The 15,030-nt window shown below is 35.9% G+C and overlaps 1 protein-coding gene across 1 annotated transcript in view; it reads left to right on the top strand.

The window, feature by feature from the left end:
• The window catches only part of prkcab (protein kinase C, alpha, b), a 171,867-nt gene that overhangs the window by 60,367 nt on the left and 96,470 nt on the right, over positions 1-15,030 (top strand). The window contains 1 exon segment of the mRNA XM_051106600.1: positions 2,521-2,603. Coding sequence (XP_050962557.1) covers positions 2,521-2,603 — 83 coding nt within the window.

Here is a 15,030-nt window from a genome sequence, read left to right as displayed (position 1 = left end):
TCACTATAATATTAGCTATTTATTAGTACTAATTAGGCACATATTAATACTTTATTCTACATGACCTTATTCTACATCCCTAATTTTACCCAATACCTAAACTTAACAGCTACCTTACTAACTATTAATAAGCCGCAAATTAGGAAATTATTGAGGGAATAGCCGTAGTTAATAGTGTTCCCTACTCTAAAGTGTTACCGTTTTTTGTTTATCAGCCTTTATCCTTCTTAGTTTAGCAACATGCTCAAGTCATACCCTATTAAAACTAGTGATGGGACTCACTTGTTCGATCTCATTTATCAAAATGAAGTAATCTTGTTCAAGTCAATTTGTTCATTTGAGTAGCGTTAAATGCCAAATACCCTGAACACATTTACCTGTGTAATCTTGATCATATTCCGAAGAATCCATATTACGAGGAACATAAATGATAACATGAATGAACCAGCACTAACTGACCCATAAAGGGCCAAAACTTTTGCTTCTCAGATAAAAGCAATTATTTTGTGCGTGTGGTTCTGGTATTCCCTACATTATGAGGACAAAATGTTCCCACGGGGATGATAATACCATTGATTTTTGACCTTGACTTTTTGACATTTTTTGGTCCCCGTGAGGAAATAAGCTTACAGATCATACCGATGAAGAAGTTTTTTTGCCAATCTAAAAATGCCTGTAGTTTAATGTGATGTGTAGATTTAGGGGTAGTGTCAGGGTGAGGGGATAGAAATTAGTTTGTACAGTAAAAAAATCGTTACGTCTATGGAATGCCTCCGTAAAATATAGAAACTCAATCTGTGTGTGTGTCTGTTGTCCCTGTTTTCCTCTTTAAAATCTGCACTTATCTCAGACTGCGTCATTCACACACTATAATGTATTTGTCTCATTAGTTAATCATAGTTAGTTTGTGGCATGTTTTCATATTGTCCGATCACTTCATTCATTAATATGTCTCGTCATTGTCATCGCTCACATTCAGTCTGTCATGTGTCAGGATGATGTAACTGGATGAGACACCATACTCGACACTATAAATCTAAATGACTGTAGCCCAATATAAATTGAAGAGTGGTGTTTGTATGGAGCTGTTGACAGGGGCTGGATGGATTGGAGTCATTCCCAGCTCTCTGCTGTTTGTAGGAGGCATTTGTGCCGATAATGTAGCTGATGCTGGTGACATTTAAACAAATCTCCACTCTCAGCCGTGTGTAATACAACAGATCAGCACAAGAGAACCTTCCGGTGACCTGTGAGGCCATTTACTCTAGCGATATTAATATTTCCACTTAACTGTCATGAGAGAGATACCGTTCAGAGAAACCTTCAACTCTGTCTTTGTCAGTAAATGTTTCTTTTGTTTTGAGTTGTAATAATTGTGAGCTATATGATAATGTGATGCATCACAGGGTATTGAATTCAATCGTGACATATGATTCCTTTTTCTTTGATGCACAGCATTGTAAGTTAGCGCTGAAACAAAACCGCTATTGATTAAAAATGGCTCAGGTACAGAACCCTTGGAATTGATTTTTCCCAAAGCAGCAGTAGGCTACAGCGTTGTTGGGGAAATTGTTTGATTTTACAAAACGTTTGCTCATGGGAGCAGTTCTGCAAATACGATGCAGCATGTGTGTCCCCCTCAGGACACTCAGTGCAATGTTTCATCTGAAAGAGTCAGAATGAATATGGCTGTAAATCCATTATTAAACTATAAAGGATGTTTTTAAAATGTGCTTATGAATTGCTGATAAGGATAGCAAGCTGCTGACTGCTGTAGCAATTTACAGATCTGTCAGAATACATATTACTTGTAACCATCCATCCGTTCATTCTCCAAACCACTTGTCCTCTATAGGGTTGATAACCATAGTACAATAATTAATTATTGTATGTTTGTGCATGTATTTGTTGTTGTCAAACAACCAGACTAGCAGATTAGGGTTGATTAGATTGTCTAGATTTTTTCTTAAATATACATTTTGTTAATATTTAAATTTTTAAGAATAAGAGCTACCTCAAACTTTGCTTTTGTTAATCAATCCATGTAATATTTAGCAACCAAACAAGCTAGCTGTGGTTTAAATTATTGTTTTTTATTTTATTTTATTTTTTTATTTCATTTCTCACTGTTTAACTGAATAAAAACAGAAATATTAAGCAATGTTTACTACAATTAGAAATTTTTGAATGCTTTGGTTTATTTTATTTAATATAATATTATATATTATAATAATAATAATATTAATATTATTATTATTAATAATAATAATATATATAATAATATTATATATATATTAAATATATTAATATAATATAATATCTATTAATATTTATATAAATGAGTGTGTTAATGAATAATGAAACTAGAATGTAGCATAAAATTGCAATTTTGTTTTCTATTAATTTTGTGTGACAACAGTACATCACAAACTGTTTTGATGTATATATTGGTTTGACATCTGATTTGAATATGAATGTTTATGTTTTTTAATCTAATTTCCGCTTTCTTTCTATCCACAGTGTGCTGTTTTGTGGTCCACAAAAGGTGCCATGAGTTTGTTTCATTCTCCTGTCCAGGGGCCGACAAGGGTCCTGACACAGATGTGAGTAAATGCTTGTATTTCTCTCTCTCACACACACAAACACTCTTGCTCGCATTGCAGTCATCATGTTCTTTGTTAAAGAGCTGTGTTTGTTAGGATCCATGTGCGTTCAAGTGTTCTGTGAAGGTGCGCTTTCTTTAAAAGGGTTGTGTTCACTAAGAGCAAAAACAGACTCTCTTCCCTTTCTTCCCCCTGCTCTGTGGGGATGTATGTGTGTGTGTGCTTCTCATCTCTCCTGTGAGGACAGCTGCTTGCGGTTTGCCATAGATGAGCACCGTGGGCCAATAGTGGTCAAATATGACCTGTTGGCCCCTGCATGTCCCCTGAGTGCTGCTTACTCAGACATCCAGAAAAAAACCCACACAATACCAGTTACAGTATGTGTGTTTTCTTTTAACCCTTCGCTAGATTAGCCTCACATTAGCCTCTAAACCACATTAGGAAGAAGCTTAAGAGAGGTTTACATGCTAGTTGTGGTTGTTTTAATGGGTCTAAATTGCTGCCAAGAAAGTACAGACATGAATTCAGGCAGTATGATTGTTTTGACAGCTGGCGGACTAACACAATCCTTTTTTTCTGTTAGGACTTTTGCAATTTTTAATGTTGTTTACTTACTAATAAAGACAATAATAAAAGACTTGTTAATAAAATGTTTAGTGTGATGACTAGTGTGATATCTGTTAATGTTTTTAAAACACCTGAAAATTAATGAAACCCACAATAATATCTGCAATTTCTCATTTCTGATTAGACCAGTATAAAAATTCAAGCAGCGATTACCGGGGTTCAGGTGCATTAAGTCATTTAAGCACATATAAAAAAAGACATTAGATATTATTTAGCAAGCTTGTAACCAACTAAATCAAGGATTTCAAAAAGCATTTTTGCCAAATATGGGTAATTTGCCATAGAAATTTGGTGTTTTTGAACATTTATGACTGTTATAGTGGCAGCTGTGGTCTGACCTCCTTAAAACTTTGTATGCTTTTTTCAACAGAATTATCTGTTGTATGTGTTCACCAGGTTTTGTGAAGTTTTGAGTTTTCGTTTAGGCTTCATAGGCTTTCATGTGAATTTGCATAGGCCCCTTTTCTAGACGACCCCATTATAGCTTCCCATAGAGGAAAATTCAACATTTTTTTGATAATTATTGACCTAGAGAGTCTAGAGAATTGTACTGCAGTTTTTTTTTTCGCAGACAGAGTGAAAAACCTACGAATAGTTCACAAAAAACGGTTTGATTGACAGCCATGATTGTTGTTTTAAACAAGGAGGTCCAGTGTATGATAGAATTATTGTGCTTATGTTTGAAAAAATGTGGCCCCCAGTGGCCGATTTCTTTTAAATTTCTCATAGGCCTTTAGGGCCGCGAGTTAAACAGGCCCACCGAGTTTTGTTCTGATCGGCCTATGACTAGTTCACAAAAGTACGTTTTTCAAAAAATGCTAAATACCCCAAAATTTCGCAGTACAACGTGAGCCAAGGATTCCAACAACATAAGACACTTAAGCCTATGAGCGGTTTGGTACTTTTGATTGTTGTAGCCCCCCCCTCAGGCCAATTGGGGTGAGCTTTGGTGAAGTTGTAGACGGTGGAAGTACTACCATCCCTCAAAGATTCAAGTCTCTACAACTCACGGTTTGGTCTACCTGATCAGTTTTACATGGAGATGATGCTTGGCCGCTCGTTTAAATTGTTTTAGTGTACAGTGACAGCAGATAGTGACCAGTGGCTGTCTACCTTCAAAAAAAGCTTCATAGTTTCAAAACAACAGAATTAAAAATTTTGAGTGACTTACTCTATAAATTGCATGTGAATGCAATCCGCTTCTTTACCCTGGATTTTGTCATTTTTCTTAGTATCTTGCAGAGGTTGGAGACTCTCTGTGTGTTTGTGATTGTGTATGAGTCAGAGGGTCAGGGCTGCTGATCTCATAAGCTCTTCTCCTCCTGGTGTGAGCATGTGCTCCGACCGCGGGCTCCATCATGACCCTAAAGCTGCATCATCCAGCCCTGCCATCTTGGGCTTTCATCTGAGCACTGCTCATTTCACATCTCTTTTCTCTGTTGCCCTTGTGCTTCATCTTTCTTTAGCTGATGCTCGAACCCTCAAGACATGCGGATAAACCATCTCCACTCTCATTTAAAGCTGCAGTGTGCAATTTCTGTGCCACCTTTAATTTCGAAAGAAAATGTAAGTTTAATGTGCAAGAACCTGTCAGCTATGCTAGGGTGTTGTGGGTGGTTGCTGAGTGTTTTTATTCCATTGTGTTGAATTTGTTAGTTAGTAAAGATTAGGTCTTACATAGGAACTTGGTAGGCGTAATAACTTTCCTTTCAATTTCTTCCATGAACTCCATGAACGCCATGATCACCCTTGGAACTGTTACCTTAGACTTAGACCTGTCCAGCCAACTTCTTTGACTTTTAACTGTGCTAAGCACAAAACAAAATACATTCGTATAAGGTTGCTAGAGTTTATTCTGTAGAGTTTAGAGTTTATTCTTCACAAAAACATATTTCACTTCTTAAGCAAATACCTCACCCACAAAATAATAAAAAATAAAAAATTCACAATATAGATGAGTTTGTCTCTTCATCTAAACAGATTTGGAGAAATTATGACTTCACAAGATATTAATGGATGAACTTGAGTGGTTTGGATTACTTGTAGATGTTTTTATTAGCTGTTTGGACTCATTCTGACGGCACCCATTTACTGCTGAGGACCTATTGGTGAGAAACTGATGAAATAAATTTAGCCAAATCTGTTCAGATGAAGGAACAAACCTGTCCTACCAACTTTTTTGACTTTTAACTGTGCAATACACACAAAAAAACACACTGGTACTGTATAAGGTTTCTTGGGTTTACTCTATGGTTTTCAACATTTATGTGGTTGCTGCGTAGATCAAAAAGTGCTAATACCAAGTCTATATGTTAGAGTCTTTATCTCATGTGAGTGTACACCATTCAAATAATTATTCACAAAAACACATTTTACTTCTTAAACAAATAGTTCACCCACAAAATAAAAAATGTTTAAAATTTTGTCAGGCCATCCACAAGTTTGTCTCTTCATAAGCACAGATTTGGAGAAATTTTCACTTCACAAGACATTAATTGATAGACTGGAATGAATGTACATTATTCTGATGTTTTTATCAGCTGTTTGGTCTCTCATTCTGATGGCACTCATTCACTGCAGATGATCTTTTGGTGAGCAAGTGAGGAAATAAATTTTGCCAAATCTGTTCAGAGGAAGAAACAAACTCATCTACAGCCTAAGGGTTCATTTTTGAAATTATTCCTTTAATGTGTCTGTGTATATATAATTAGAATCAAAGTACTGAATGCACCTGTAATGGTCTGATGGATCAGTTATTCTTTGTTCATGGACAAGAGAAAATGTCTTAACATCCAAAAGAATAGACACTTAACCTTTGAACTATACAGTGCTATATTTGTAATTTTGTTCATGTTGCATCAATGCATCAGTGCAATCAGTCCCATTACAAACATGTTCTTGTGCTAAAAAAAATTGGAAATGTGTTTTTTAATTTTGTGATTTTTTGCAGAAGCATCTGTCTGAGGTGAGCTTCAAACAGCTCTACAACGTTGTGCGTCTTAATCAGATCAGTGTGTTTCTGCATCTGACGTTCGCAGCGTTTCATATGGGGCTTTGATTTTTCACATGTGGATTAAATTGGAACAAATGATCTGTCAAGTCCCCAGTGAGTCTCAGTGTCTTTCTGTCCCCAGAGTCTCTGAACATATTGATATATTCATTACTGAACTCCACTGGGGCTGGACGTTGAACATCTTTCAGGCCATTAGTGAGAACTGTTTATACTGAGCACTTAAACACACACACACACACACGCTCACACTTGCTCTTGGTTACATAGTTTTCTTTTATAGGTTGCTTAAAATAACAAGATGCATGATATGATAAATGACCATTTTTAACATTACGCTTTCTTTCTCTGAACCCCCTGCTGCTGCTTAAAGTTGTTTTTTTGTTTTTAAAGTCAGTCTGTGCAAAAATGTAAATTACTGTAGGTAGCATGCGGTGTCGGTGAAACTTCTTTGACGCAGCCAAATTACAGTATTGTAGTCAAACTCATGTGGTGCAAGTGATTAGGCACCAGAATGTTGATGCTCCAAAATGCACATACAGTACAGCCATTATAATGGCAATGACACTTGTGTTTACATCAAGCGTAAACTCGACTTTCTCCTGAATGCACAGGAGTTTTACTGCCTCTAGTGTTCCTTTCTTTTGGAAACTGCAGTGATATGTACTTGTTGGTACATATTTCACGCACCCATGAAAAGTGCACCCATGTACGTTTTTGGCATGAGATCAGGTAATATATAGTACAGTTTGCATTTTGTGACAATATAAATAATTAAGCAGTTTTGATAATTATTTCTAAAAGAGACTCCCTGGAACAAAACCAAATAGAATCACAAGATGCCTAAAAATTCCCAAATACTAGAAAAGCAAAGCTATTTTGACTACCTCTGAGCTACTGTCCAACACTGGCAGTTTAAATTAGATGATAAAGTAGGCAAAGAACCCTATAATCCAATCACTGGAATCTGGAATACTGCACTTTTCCTAGTGTGTCATTAACTCTGAACTTTTGCTCTTTCTCAGCTGTGATTTAGGAGTCACAGTCGTGTGATCTTTCTCCTCAGTGAGGTATAGCGGTCTAATTGACATGACAAAAGAAAGGTATGATTTTACAAGTACTCTTTATTCTCTCTCCACCTCGATGATCATGTACAGATGGAGCTCTAGCCTCTCGATTTAAAGAAGATTTTACACAGATCTAAAACCAGCTCCGTTTAGTCAGCTCTCATGTCATCCTCTGACAGCAAATCCATGAACCGTTCAGATAGTAGTGTCTGCACATAACTCAAAAGCATTTAAGCTCAATGATTGGCTGACTTTGTACAACTTCGGGAAGCAAGCCTGCACCAATCACGTTTGTTTGTATTAATTTATGTATGACAGATATTTTACTGTATTATAGTAGATGTTTTATCAGTGCCTGATTCTTTTTTACATAGCAGTATGATATGAAGATGTGTAATTGCATGGGTTATGGATGCTCCTCATTAAGGTTCTGTATGATTTGTGGGAGGACAGTGTCTGCACTGCTTTTTATTTCTCTTTGTCTCATGTATAAGGCCTGTATTGTGTTAACTCCAGTCTAAAGGTCAGACTAATACATTATCTCAGCTGGCTGAATAAACGCTGACCCAACTGTGTAATGAGCCGAGCCTGTCATACAAATATCAGTGGTCTGAAATTCACCAGACCCTCCAGTTTAGTCCAAAGGTATCCTGCAGTCATTATTGATCAACGTGCCCTAAGCAATAACAGCTTGTCATTTATATATACACAAGTAAAAATCTATAAACCTCTGCTGAAGTTTTTGAGGAGTTGCAGCATATGGCAAGAGAAATCCATTTCATCAACAAAAAAGATAAACAATTTTTTTTTATCAAATATTAAGTTAGTATACTTAACAGCAAGTAAGCTGTTAATATCTTTTATCTAGTATATGAAGAGACCTTATTTTTCCTATTTTTCTCTACAAACTGATATTACATAGCTTCTAGCACATTTTTTTTGACATGTTCAAAGTAGGGCTGAAATGATTATTCGAAAAAAATTTCGACAAAAAATTTTGTTGCCGAGTTGTCATTTGATATCCTATGACTTAAAGTAAGATCCTGCAATAATGCGATTTGACCACAGTGACGCTGTAGTGCAAGACTGAAATTAACCTCTTCTGGATACAAGAAAAGAAGACGAGATGAGTGATGAATGATGTTTGGATGAATATGTTAATATATGCTGCACGCTTTTCTCTCAGTAACGAAATAAAATCAACAAAACTGACAGCGATGAGAAAGCAGCAGATAAAAATGCATCTGATTACAGCGATGATGGGTGTTTGCCCAAGCTCTGCAGTTTGGTACTCTAGTAAAGTCCAATCATGTCACATTTATTTATTTAGTACTTTATGCAATAGAGTGTCGCTTTCAGTTAGAATTACAACTTGATTTTCTGTTATAGCGCAGCTCTCCAGTGTGGAGCTAGCTAATGATAAAATCTTTTTATTAGTGGGGAAAAAAACATTTAATTAAATATTTCATTAAAGTGATAGTTTGCAGAGATCAAGGATTGATCTAGATCAGGATTGTTTTGATCATCATAACCCTAGTTTCTCTGCCATCTCATTTTGTGTGCCAAATATATATTTTTTGTATAAATTAATTGTATAGTAATTCCAATTGCATAATATGATTTTCAAAAGCTGAAGTAATTACCTTTATTTATTTGTAAGAATACATATATAACTCTGTATAAATTAATAATCAATCAGTTCTACTCATTAATCAGTGAAATAATCGACAATTAGTTGATTAATCCTTCTAATAATCATTAGATTAACAGATTATGAAATTAATGGTTAATGCAGCCTTAGTTCAAAGTTAAAAGTCCAGTGAGTGTTGCTAAAAATGTGTCAGATTTATCAGAAACAGATAAATGTGATTCTGGCAAATGTGTTTTTTAATGTTTTATTATGTGGTTGTTGTATGTATTGCGGTAATTTACAAATTAAATGTCCGGTGAGTGGCAACCTACCAACTACACTAAATGCCACACTAAACCTAAATGATAGTGTTAACAGAAGCAAACATAAAATAAAAATGCATATGCTAAGGGAACAATACCATTTCAAACTGCTTGTAAAAAATCTTTGATTTTTTTTTATCATGACTTATGTTTCACAGGACTCATACTCAAGCAATTTTTGGTGTAGAAGGGATACAGTTTTTGGTGTTTTACTGTTCATTTCAGCTGGAAACTGCAGTGAATTATATGTATATGTATATGTATATATATTTGTATGTGTGTTTTTGATTATATGTTTGTTTTTACAAAAATGTAGGTAGAGGCATGTTTTTCAATGAGCCTATGTTGTGGACAGTTTCACACTTAGTGTCACAGAAAAAAATGTAGTTTTTAATTTTTAATATATTTAAACCATAGTCTGCCACTCTGCTGTCTGTATCTACACTCTCAGAAAAAAAGTGCAAAAATTCTTCTTTACTCATAGAGGATTCATAATAGTACTATAAGAATACATATTTCTACCTTAAGGGTACATGTTACTACTCTAAGGAAAGCACCCTTTGGGGTTAAAGAACGTGCATTGAGTGTTAGTGTTTTATAGTTCTGCTGGAGGTTTTGGTCGCAATATCCAGGAATTCAGAAGCGCTGTGATTTCGTCAGAGCTGCCACACACTCTCTGAGTGTTATCTCACAGTCACAGCTCATTGACATCATCAGAAACACACTGACGCACGGATGACCCTAAATCTACTCGCACAAACCCACCAGCTGAAGAGTCTGACACAGCGAAATAAATCTGTCTAAGTCCTTAAGTTGGGAGTGAACTTCTCATCCATTGCTTGAAAAAAAATATGCCTGAACTTGATGTATGTTCCACATAGAGTGACAGGCACACTCTTCACTTTCTCTTCAGAAAGCTTGACTAAATCCAGATAATTTCAGCAATTTGTAGCTACACTTAAGCCTCTGTTCTGTGTAAATATATTACCATTATGTTCTGTATGTATGTAAATGTGGTCCCGCTTCGAATTCCGTTTCACAACAAAGTCTGTCATTTGTGAAGTTTATAATAATACTCCAGTTCTCCTGCTGATTCTCTTACACAGCCCACAGAAGGTAAAATGTGCACAGCAAAATAGCTCCGATGCAGCATTTAATTTACACAGAACTTAAGCCTAAACCTAAGAGCTTTACCACTGCTCTTTTCCTGCCTTGCAGGCACTTCTGTTTTGTTTAGGAAATGCAAATCTTGTGTCCAGGAGACTGTTCCTGTTTACCGGCATGCATTATTACAAAAATAAATAAATAAATAAATCAATGCTTATTTCTGGAATAAAGTAAAGCTTGATTTGTTGTGTTGTTGTGGACAGTGTGTTGTAATGTGGGAATAGTCTATTTGGAGGTGTTTTAGAGGGGGAGGTGAAACTCAAAGGAGTTACGTAAACAGAAGTGCCACCCTTACACTGCAGCGACAATAACAGAGACCCAGAGGACGATCTGTATCTGTGTGTATGCCAGATCCTGCTGTGCTGTGTGTGTGCAAATAGCTTCTCTCAGCTCTGTCTTCTGTCTATCATAGTTAGAAATCAGCCATTAGTCCACTGATTCAACAGGACATAAATCTAGTTTAATTTTCTGTGATTATATCCAAAGAAGAAATCCTGCCATCATTTACTGAAATTCATGTCCTTTCAAACCCCAACATTTTAGCAACCACATCTGTTAAGTATTTTCATATCAGTGCAGTAACCGTGTTCAAACCGGTTGTACTGGTTGGCTGCTACAGTACATGCTGTTATATGTATTTTATTCACTTAACTAAAAATGAAAATTGACCATGAAATTATTCATTTTATATACTTCAGTGTTTAGTTAAACCAAAAAAAGCTGTTATTTGTACATGCCAAGTTCTGTAATGAAACTCTAGATGGTGCAGACTGATGGGCCGTTAATGCAAACTGATGATATTCACAGCTTGGCACAAGCTGATTGGTTCATGGTGCATGCGCAGCCAATAAACTCTCTCGAGGCAGCAGAAAAAACACACTTGCATCTTGAATGTTCTGACGTGTTCCTTCCTGTTCGCTAATAAGTGTGAGTTCAGAAATATTGCACACATTCCCTCAGGGTCACGAAAAAAGATACAGAACATCACTAACAAAACAAGGACCGAAATGTGCTATGCTATGACCATGTTTTTTTAACCAAAAGTCAATCTGTGCTAGTACAAATGTCGTTAGGCAATATCAGGTTCAGGTACAGTTCAGACGAGTGCAGGCATAAGTCAATAAGCACAGCTCCATGGGTGGTTTAAAATGAAGCACATTTAACAAATTCCTCTGTTGAATAATTAATATTATTAGAGCATGTGCTTATCTCATTAGTCAGGCTAAAGAAAGCAACACTGAGGAAACAGACGGCGGCCGCCCATGGGGCATGTTAAGAACAACCTGCTCCGTAGCAGAGTTGGGGCGTGAGCCCAGAGCATCATGGGTGGAGAAGAGCTAAATAAAACCGCTCTAGTGTCATAAGTGTGCTTAATGTCTCAGATTTCTTCTCATTATCCTTCATGGTTTCTCGGCGGGTTTATCCTCATGACTTTTATACATGATTACAGTCAATCAGCTGAAGCGCCTCATGCAGATTCTCAAGCAATGTTTGTTTGTCTCGTCAGTATCTGTAATTATCAAGCTGTGCATTGATTTGTCAGTTACTCCACTTTCAAACACTGCTGTCATGTTTAAACATGTTTTGTTGTCTTGGTTCAATTGTTTGTCATGTTTGTGTACACTGTCATGCCTTTGTGTCCCTTGTGAAAAAGAAGTACACTTCAAAATGTTTTTTGAAAAGTATTTAATGCTGAAATAATATACTTTAAAATAATTTATAACATGGGCTGTCTGAATACTCGATTCTAATTGGCTGGCAGGTGTGCCAGCACTATCTCATGACCAGTTCGTACATACAAGGTGGCTAATTTGTACAAATTCGTATGTGTAACAGGACTGTGTGACAAGCTCTTCATTTTCTCAAGTGGTGGGAGATCTCTGACCGCATTCTTTGAACACTGGGTTGTTCTTCTAGCTTACTGAGAATGGGAAGAGAATATGGATGTGAAATGTCACTCGTATAGTTTTGAATGCAGCCCTCATTATGGTCGCAAAGCCCCGCCTCCGGAATAAATGAGCCAATCGTTAATCGGTAATATCAGCACGTCACTCTGGAAGTCATGGTTGCTATAGAAATAGGCAGCATTCTGAGACATGCGCTTAAGTACACTGGCTGGTCTAGCCTGAAAAATAAGCTGTTTTTAACATTATTTGTGCAAAAGAAACAGTTGTTATCAGATTTTTATTGGTGATTTCAAATATAAAATTTAATAAAAAAACAGTTTTGAGAATTTAATGTTTTCCCATTCAAAGAGATACTGTAGCATTCCCAAGAGGCGATTCAAAGATGGCCGCAGAGTGAAATGACTTGCCTTAAAAGGACTATGGTTTGACTGCATTCAGGTCTGTGTGTGGGGGTAGGTAAGAAGATGTCTGGTCTGTCTCTATTTGTGTGAAGTGAAAACCAAATGAAACCAAATGAAACTGTAAGAATGAAAGTATTGTATTATTTATTTATTCATTAATTCATTTTTTTCCAATTTCCCCTGTGTGGGCGGCAGCACTTGTAGAAACAGTTCTTCTAGACTTCATTGTTTGAAAATTTTTTAGAAAAAGTAAAAGTAAGTCAGAACACTAGTTTAAACAGACAGAGCAGCATTTAGCGGAGGTCATGACAGAGAGATGTCACTGAACTGTCTGTCCTTTAATGCATCTTTATTTCATATAAGTCAAATAAAACAAGTTATGTATCCGGACTAAGGTGTTACACAGAGACCATTTATAAAGTCAAGGTCAGTGACAGAGTTGAAATGAACTGTATCTATTCTACACACACTCGCTTGTTTTATGACATTAATCACAGTAGCTCAATAAACATTTTCATGCCATGATTCACTTTTTGTAGCACTTAGTGACTGCTGAAATGCAGCTCTCATGAAACGAGTGTCCAGAAAGGGTTATTATTTGAATGTGAGATGACTTAGAGGATGGCTGAGTCATGAAACTGATGCAGCACAGGTTTAGCAATGCAGAGTAGCATTTCAATGAGTAGCAATGCATCTGACATTTAAATGCCAAAATCAACATCTACCTCTGTTCTTACTAAATCGCATGAAACAAACTCTGTGTCATATTTTCCAGCTGTGTTGTTAAAGTCTCTATAAAAGTTTTATGTCACAGTTAATGTCTTTAAGGTCATCAACACACTAGTGTGCGACTAAACATTGACAAAATAAACTTACAGCACGTAGGGCCTATATACATTTGAAAGTCTTTTCTTTATGGAAAATGGACCAAATACACTGCTCTGGGGCATATCCTTGAGAAAAGAAGTGCACTTAATTGTATTGAATGTGCACTTGTAGTGTTTTTAGGGGTTCAAGCGTGTAGCACTAAAACCCTGTTGTAATTGTTAAAATGGCTAAGGATCTGCAATTTCCATGTAAAACTGATTGTGCATACCAAACCGTAAGTCGTAGAGACTTGAAACTTGAAAGGATGGTAGTACTCAGACCGCCAACAATGTCATCAAGGCTCACCCCTATAACGGCACTACAACGATCAAAAGTACAGAAAGTACAGTCGCAGACTCAAGTGTTTTATGTTGTTGAAATTTTTGGCTCACGCCAGACAAAGCACATGCCTCAGAATTGATCGTTAGCCTGGCAAAATTGTCAGGTATTTTGGATTTAAAAAAAAAAAAACTACTTTTGCAAACTAGTCCTAGGCCCAATCAGAACCAAAACAGTATAATGGGGGTCGTTTAGAAAAGGGGCCTGTCCAAACTTACCCAAAATCTTACAAAGCCTAAAGGAAAACTCCAAACTTCACTTGACTTGAGCACATTTGGCAGGTGATTCTAATCAAGCATGCAAAGGCTTAAGGAGATCGGACTACAGCTGGCGCTATAACAGTCATAAATGTTAAAAAACCTAATATCTCTATGGAAAATTATCTGGTTTTGCCAAAAATGCTTTTTTTTTTTTTAAAATCGTTGATTTAGGTGGTTACAGGCTTGCTACATAGTGTCTTTTTTCGTATGTGCTACATAATGTCTTTATATATATATATATATATATATATGTATATATTTCCCCATAAAGTATTTTATATATATATATGTATATATTTCCCCATAAAATATTTATTTCATGATGTTTCTTTACAGTACATTTAAAAATCATTCTTTTGTTGTGCTTTTAAGAAGCACACTTATTTTGATGTGTTGACTAACATTTTAAAACACACATGAAGTACTTGATTATAATTTTAACTGTACTGTGTTATTCAGTATTACATTTACATTTAATATATACTAACTTAAATTTAAAAACTAAACTAAAACTAAACTAAAACTAAAATGCAACTTCATCATTGCACATTTGTAATTACATATATATTTAAATGCTGGGTATACACGTTTCAATAGAAATTACATTAAATTTGAGTTTACCATAATGTTTGTCAGTACATTCAGGGTTTACACTGTAACCATATTTTAAAAACAACAGACACATTCTACATGTAGTTAAGTATCAGAAACCATTTCATTTCACATTTATATTATTTACCTAAAGTACTCATTTTAAAAGTATGCCAAAATGTTACTTACAAAGTACTGCTTTTTCACAAAGCTATACTTATTTTCAATCAAATGCTCT

This window comes from Labeo rohita, chromosome 3 (assembly GCF_022985175.1).
Source record: "Labeo rohita strain BAU-BD-2019 chromosome 3, IGBB_LRoh.1.0, whole genome shotgun sequence".
NCBI lineage: Eukaryota > Metazoa > Chordata > Actinopteri > Cypriniformes > Cyprinidae > Labeo > Labeo rohita.
The sequence above is the reverse complement of the archived record's forward strand: the minus strand, read 5'-3'. Positions and strand labels throughout refer to the sequence as shown.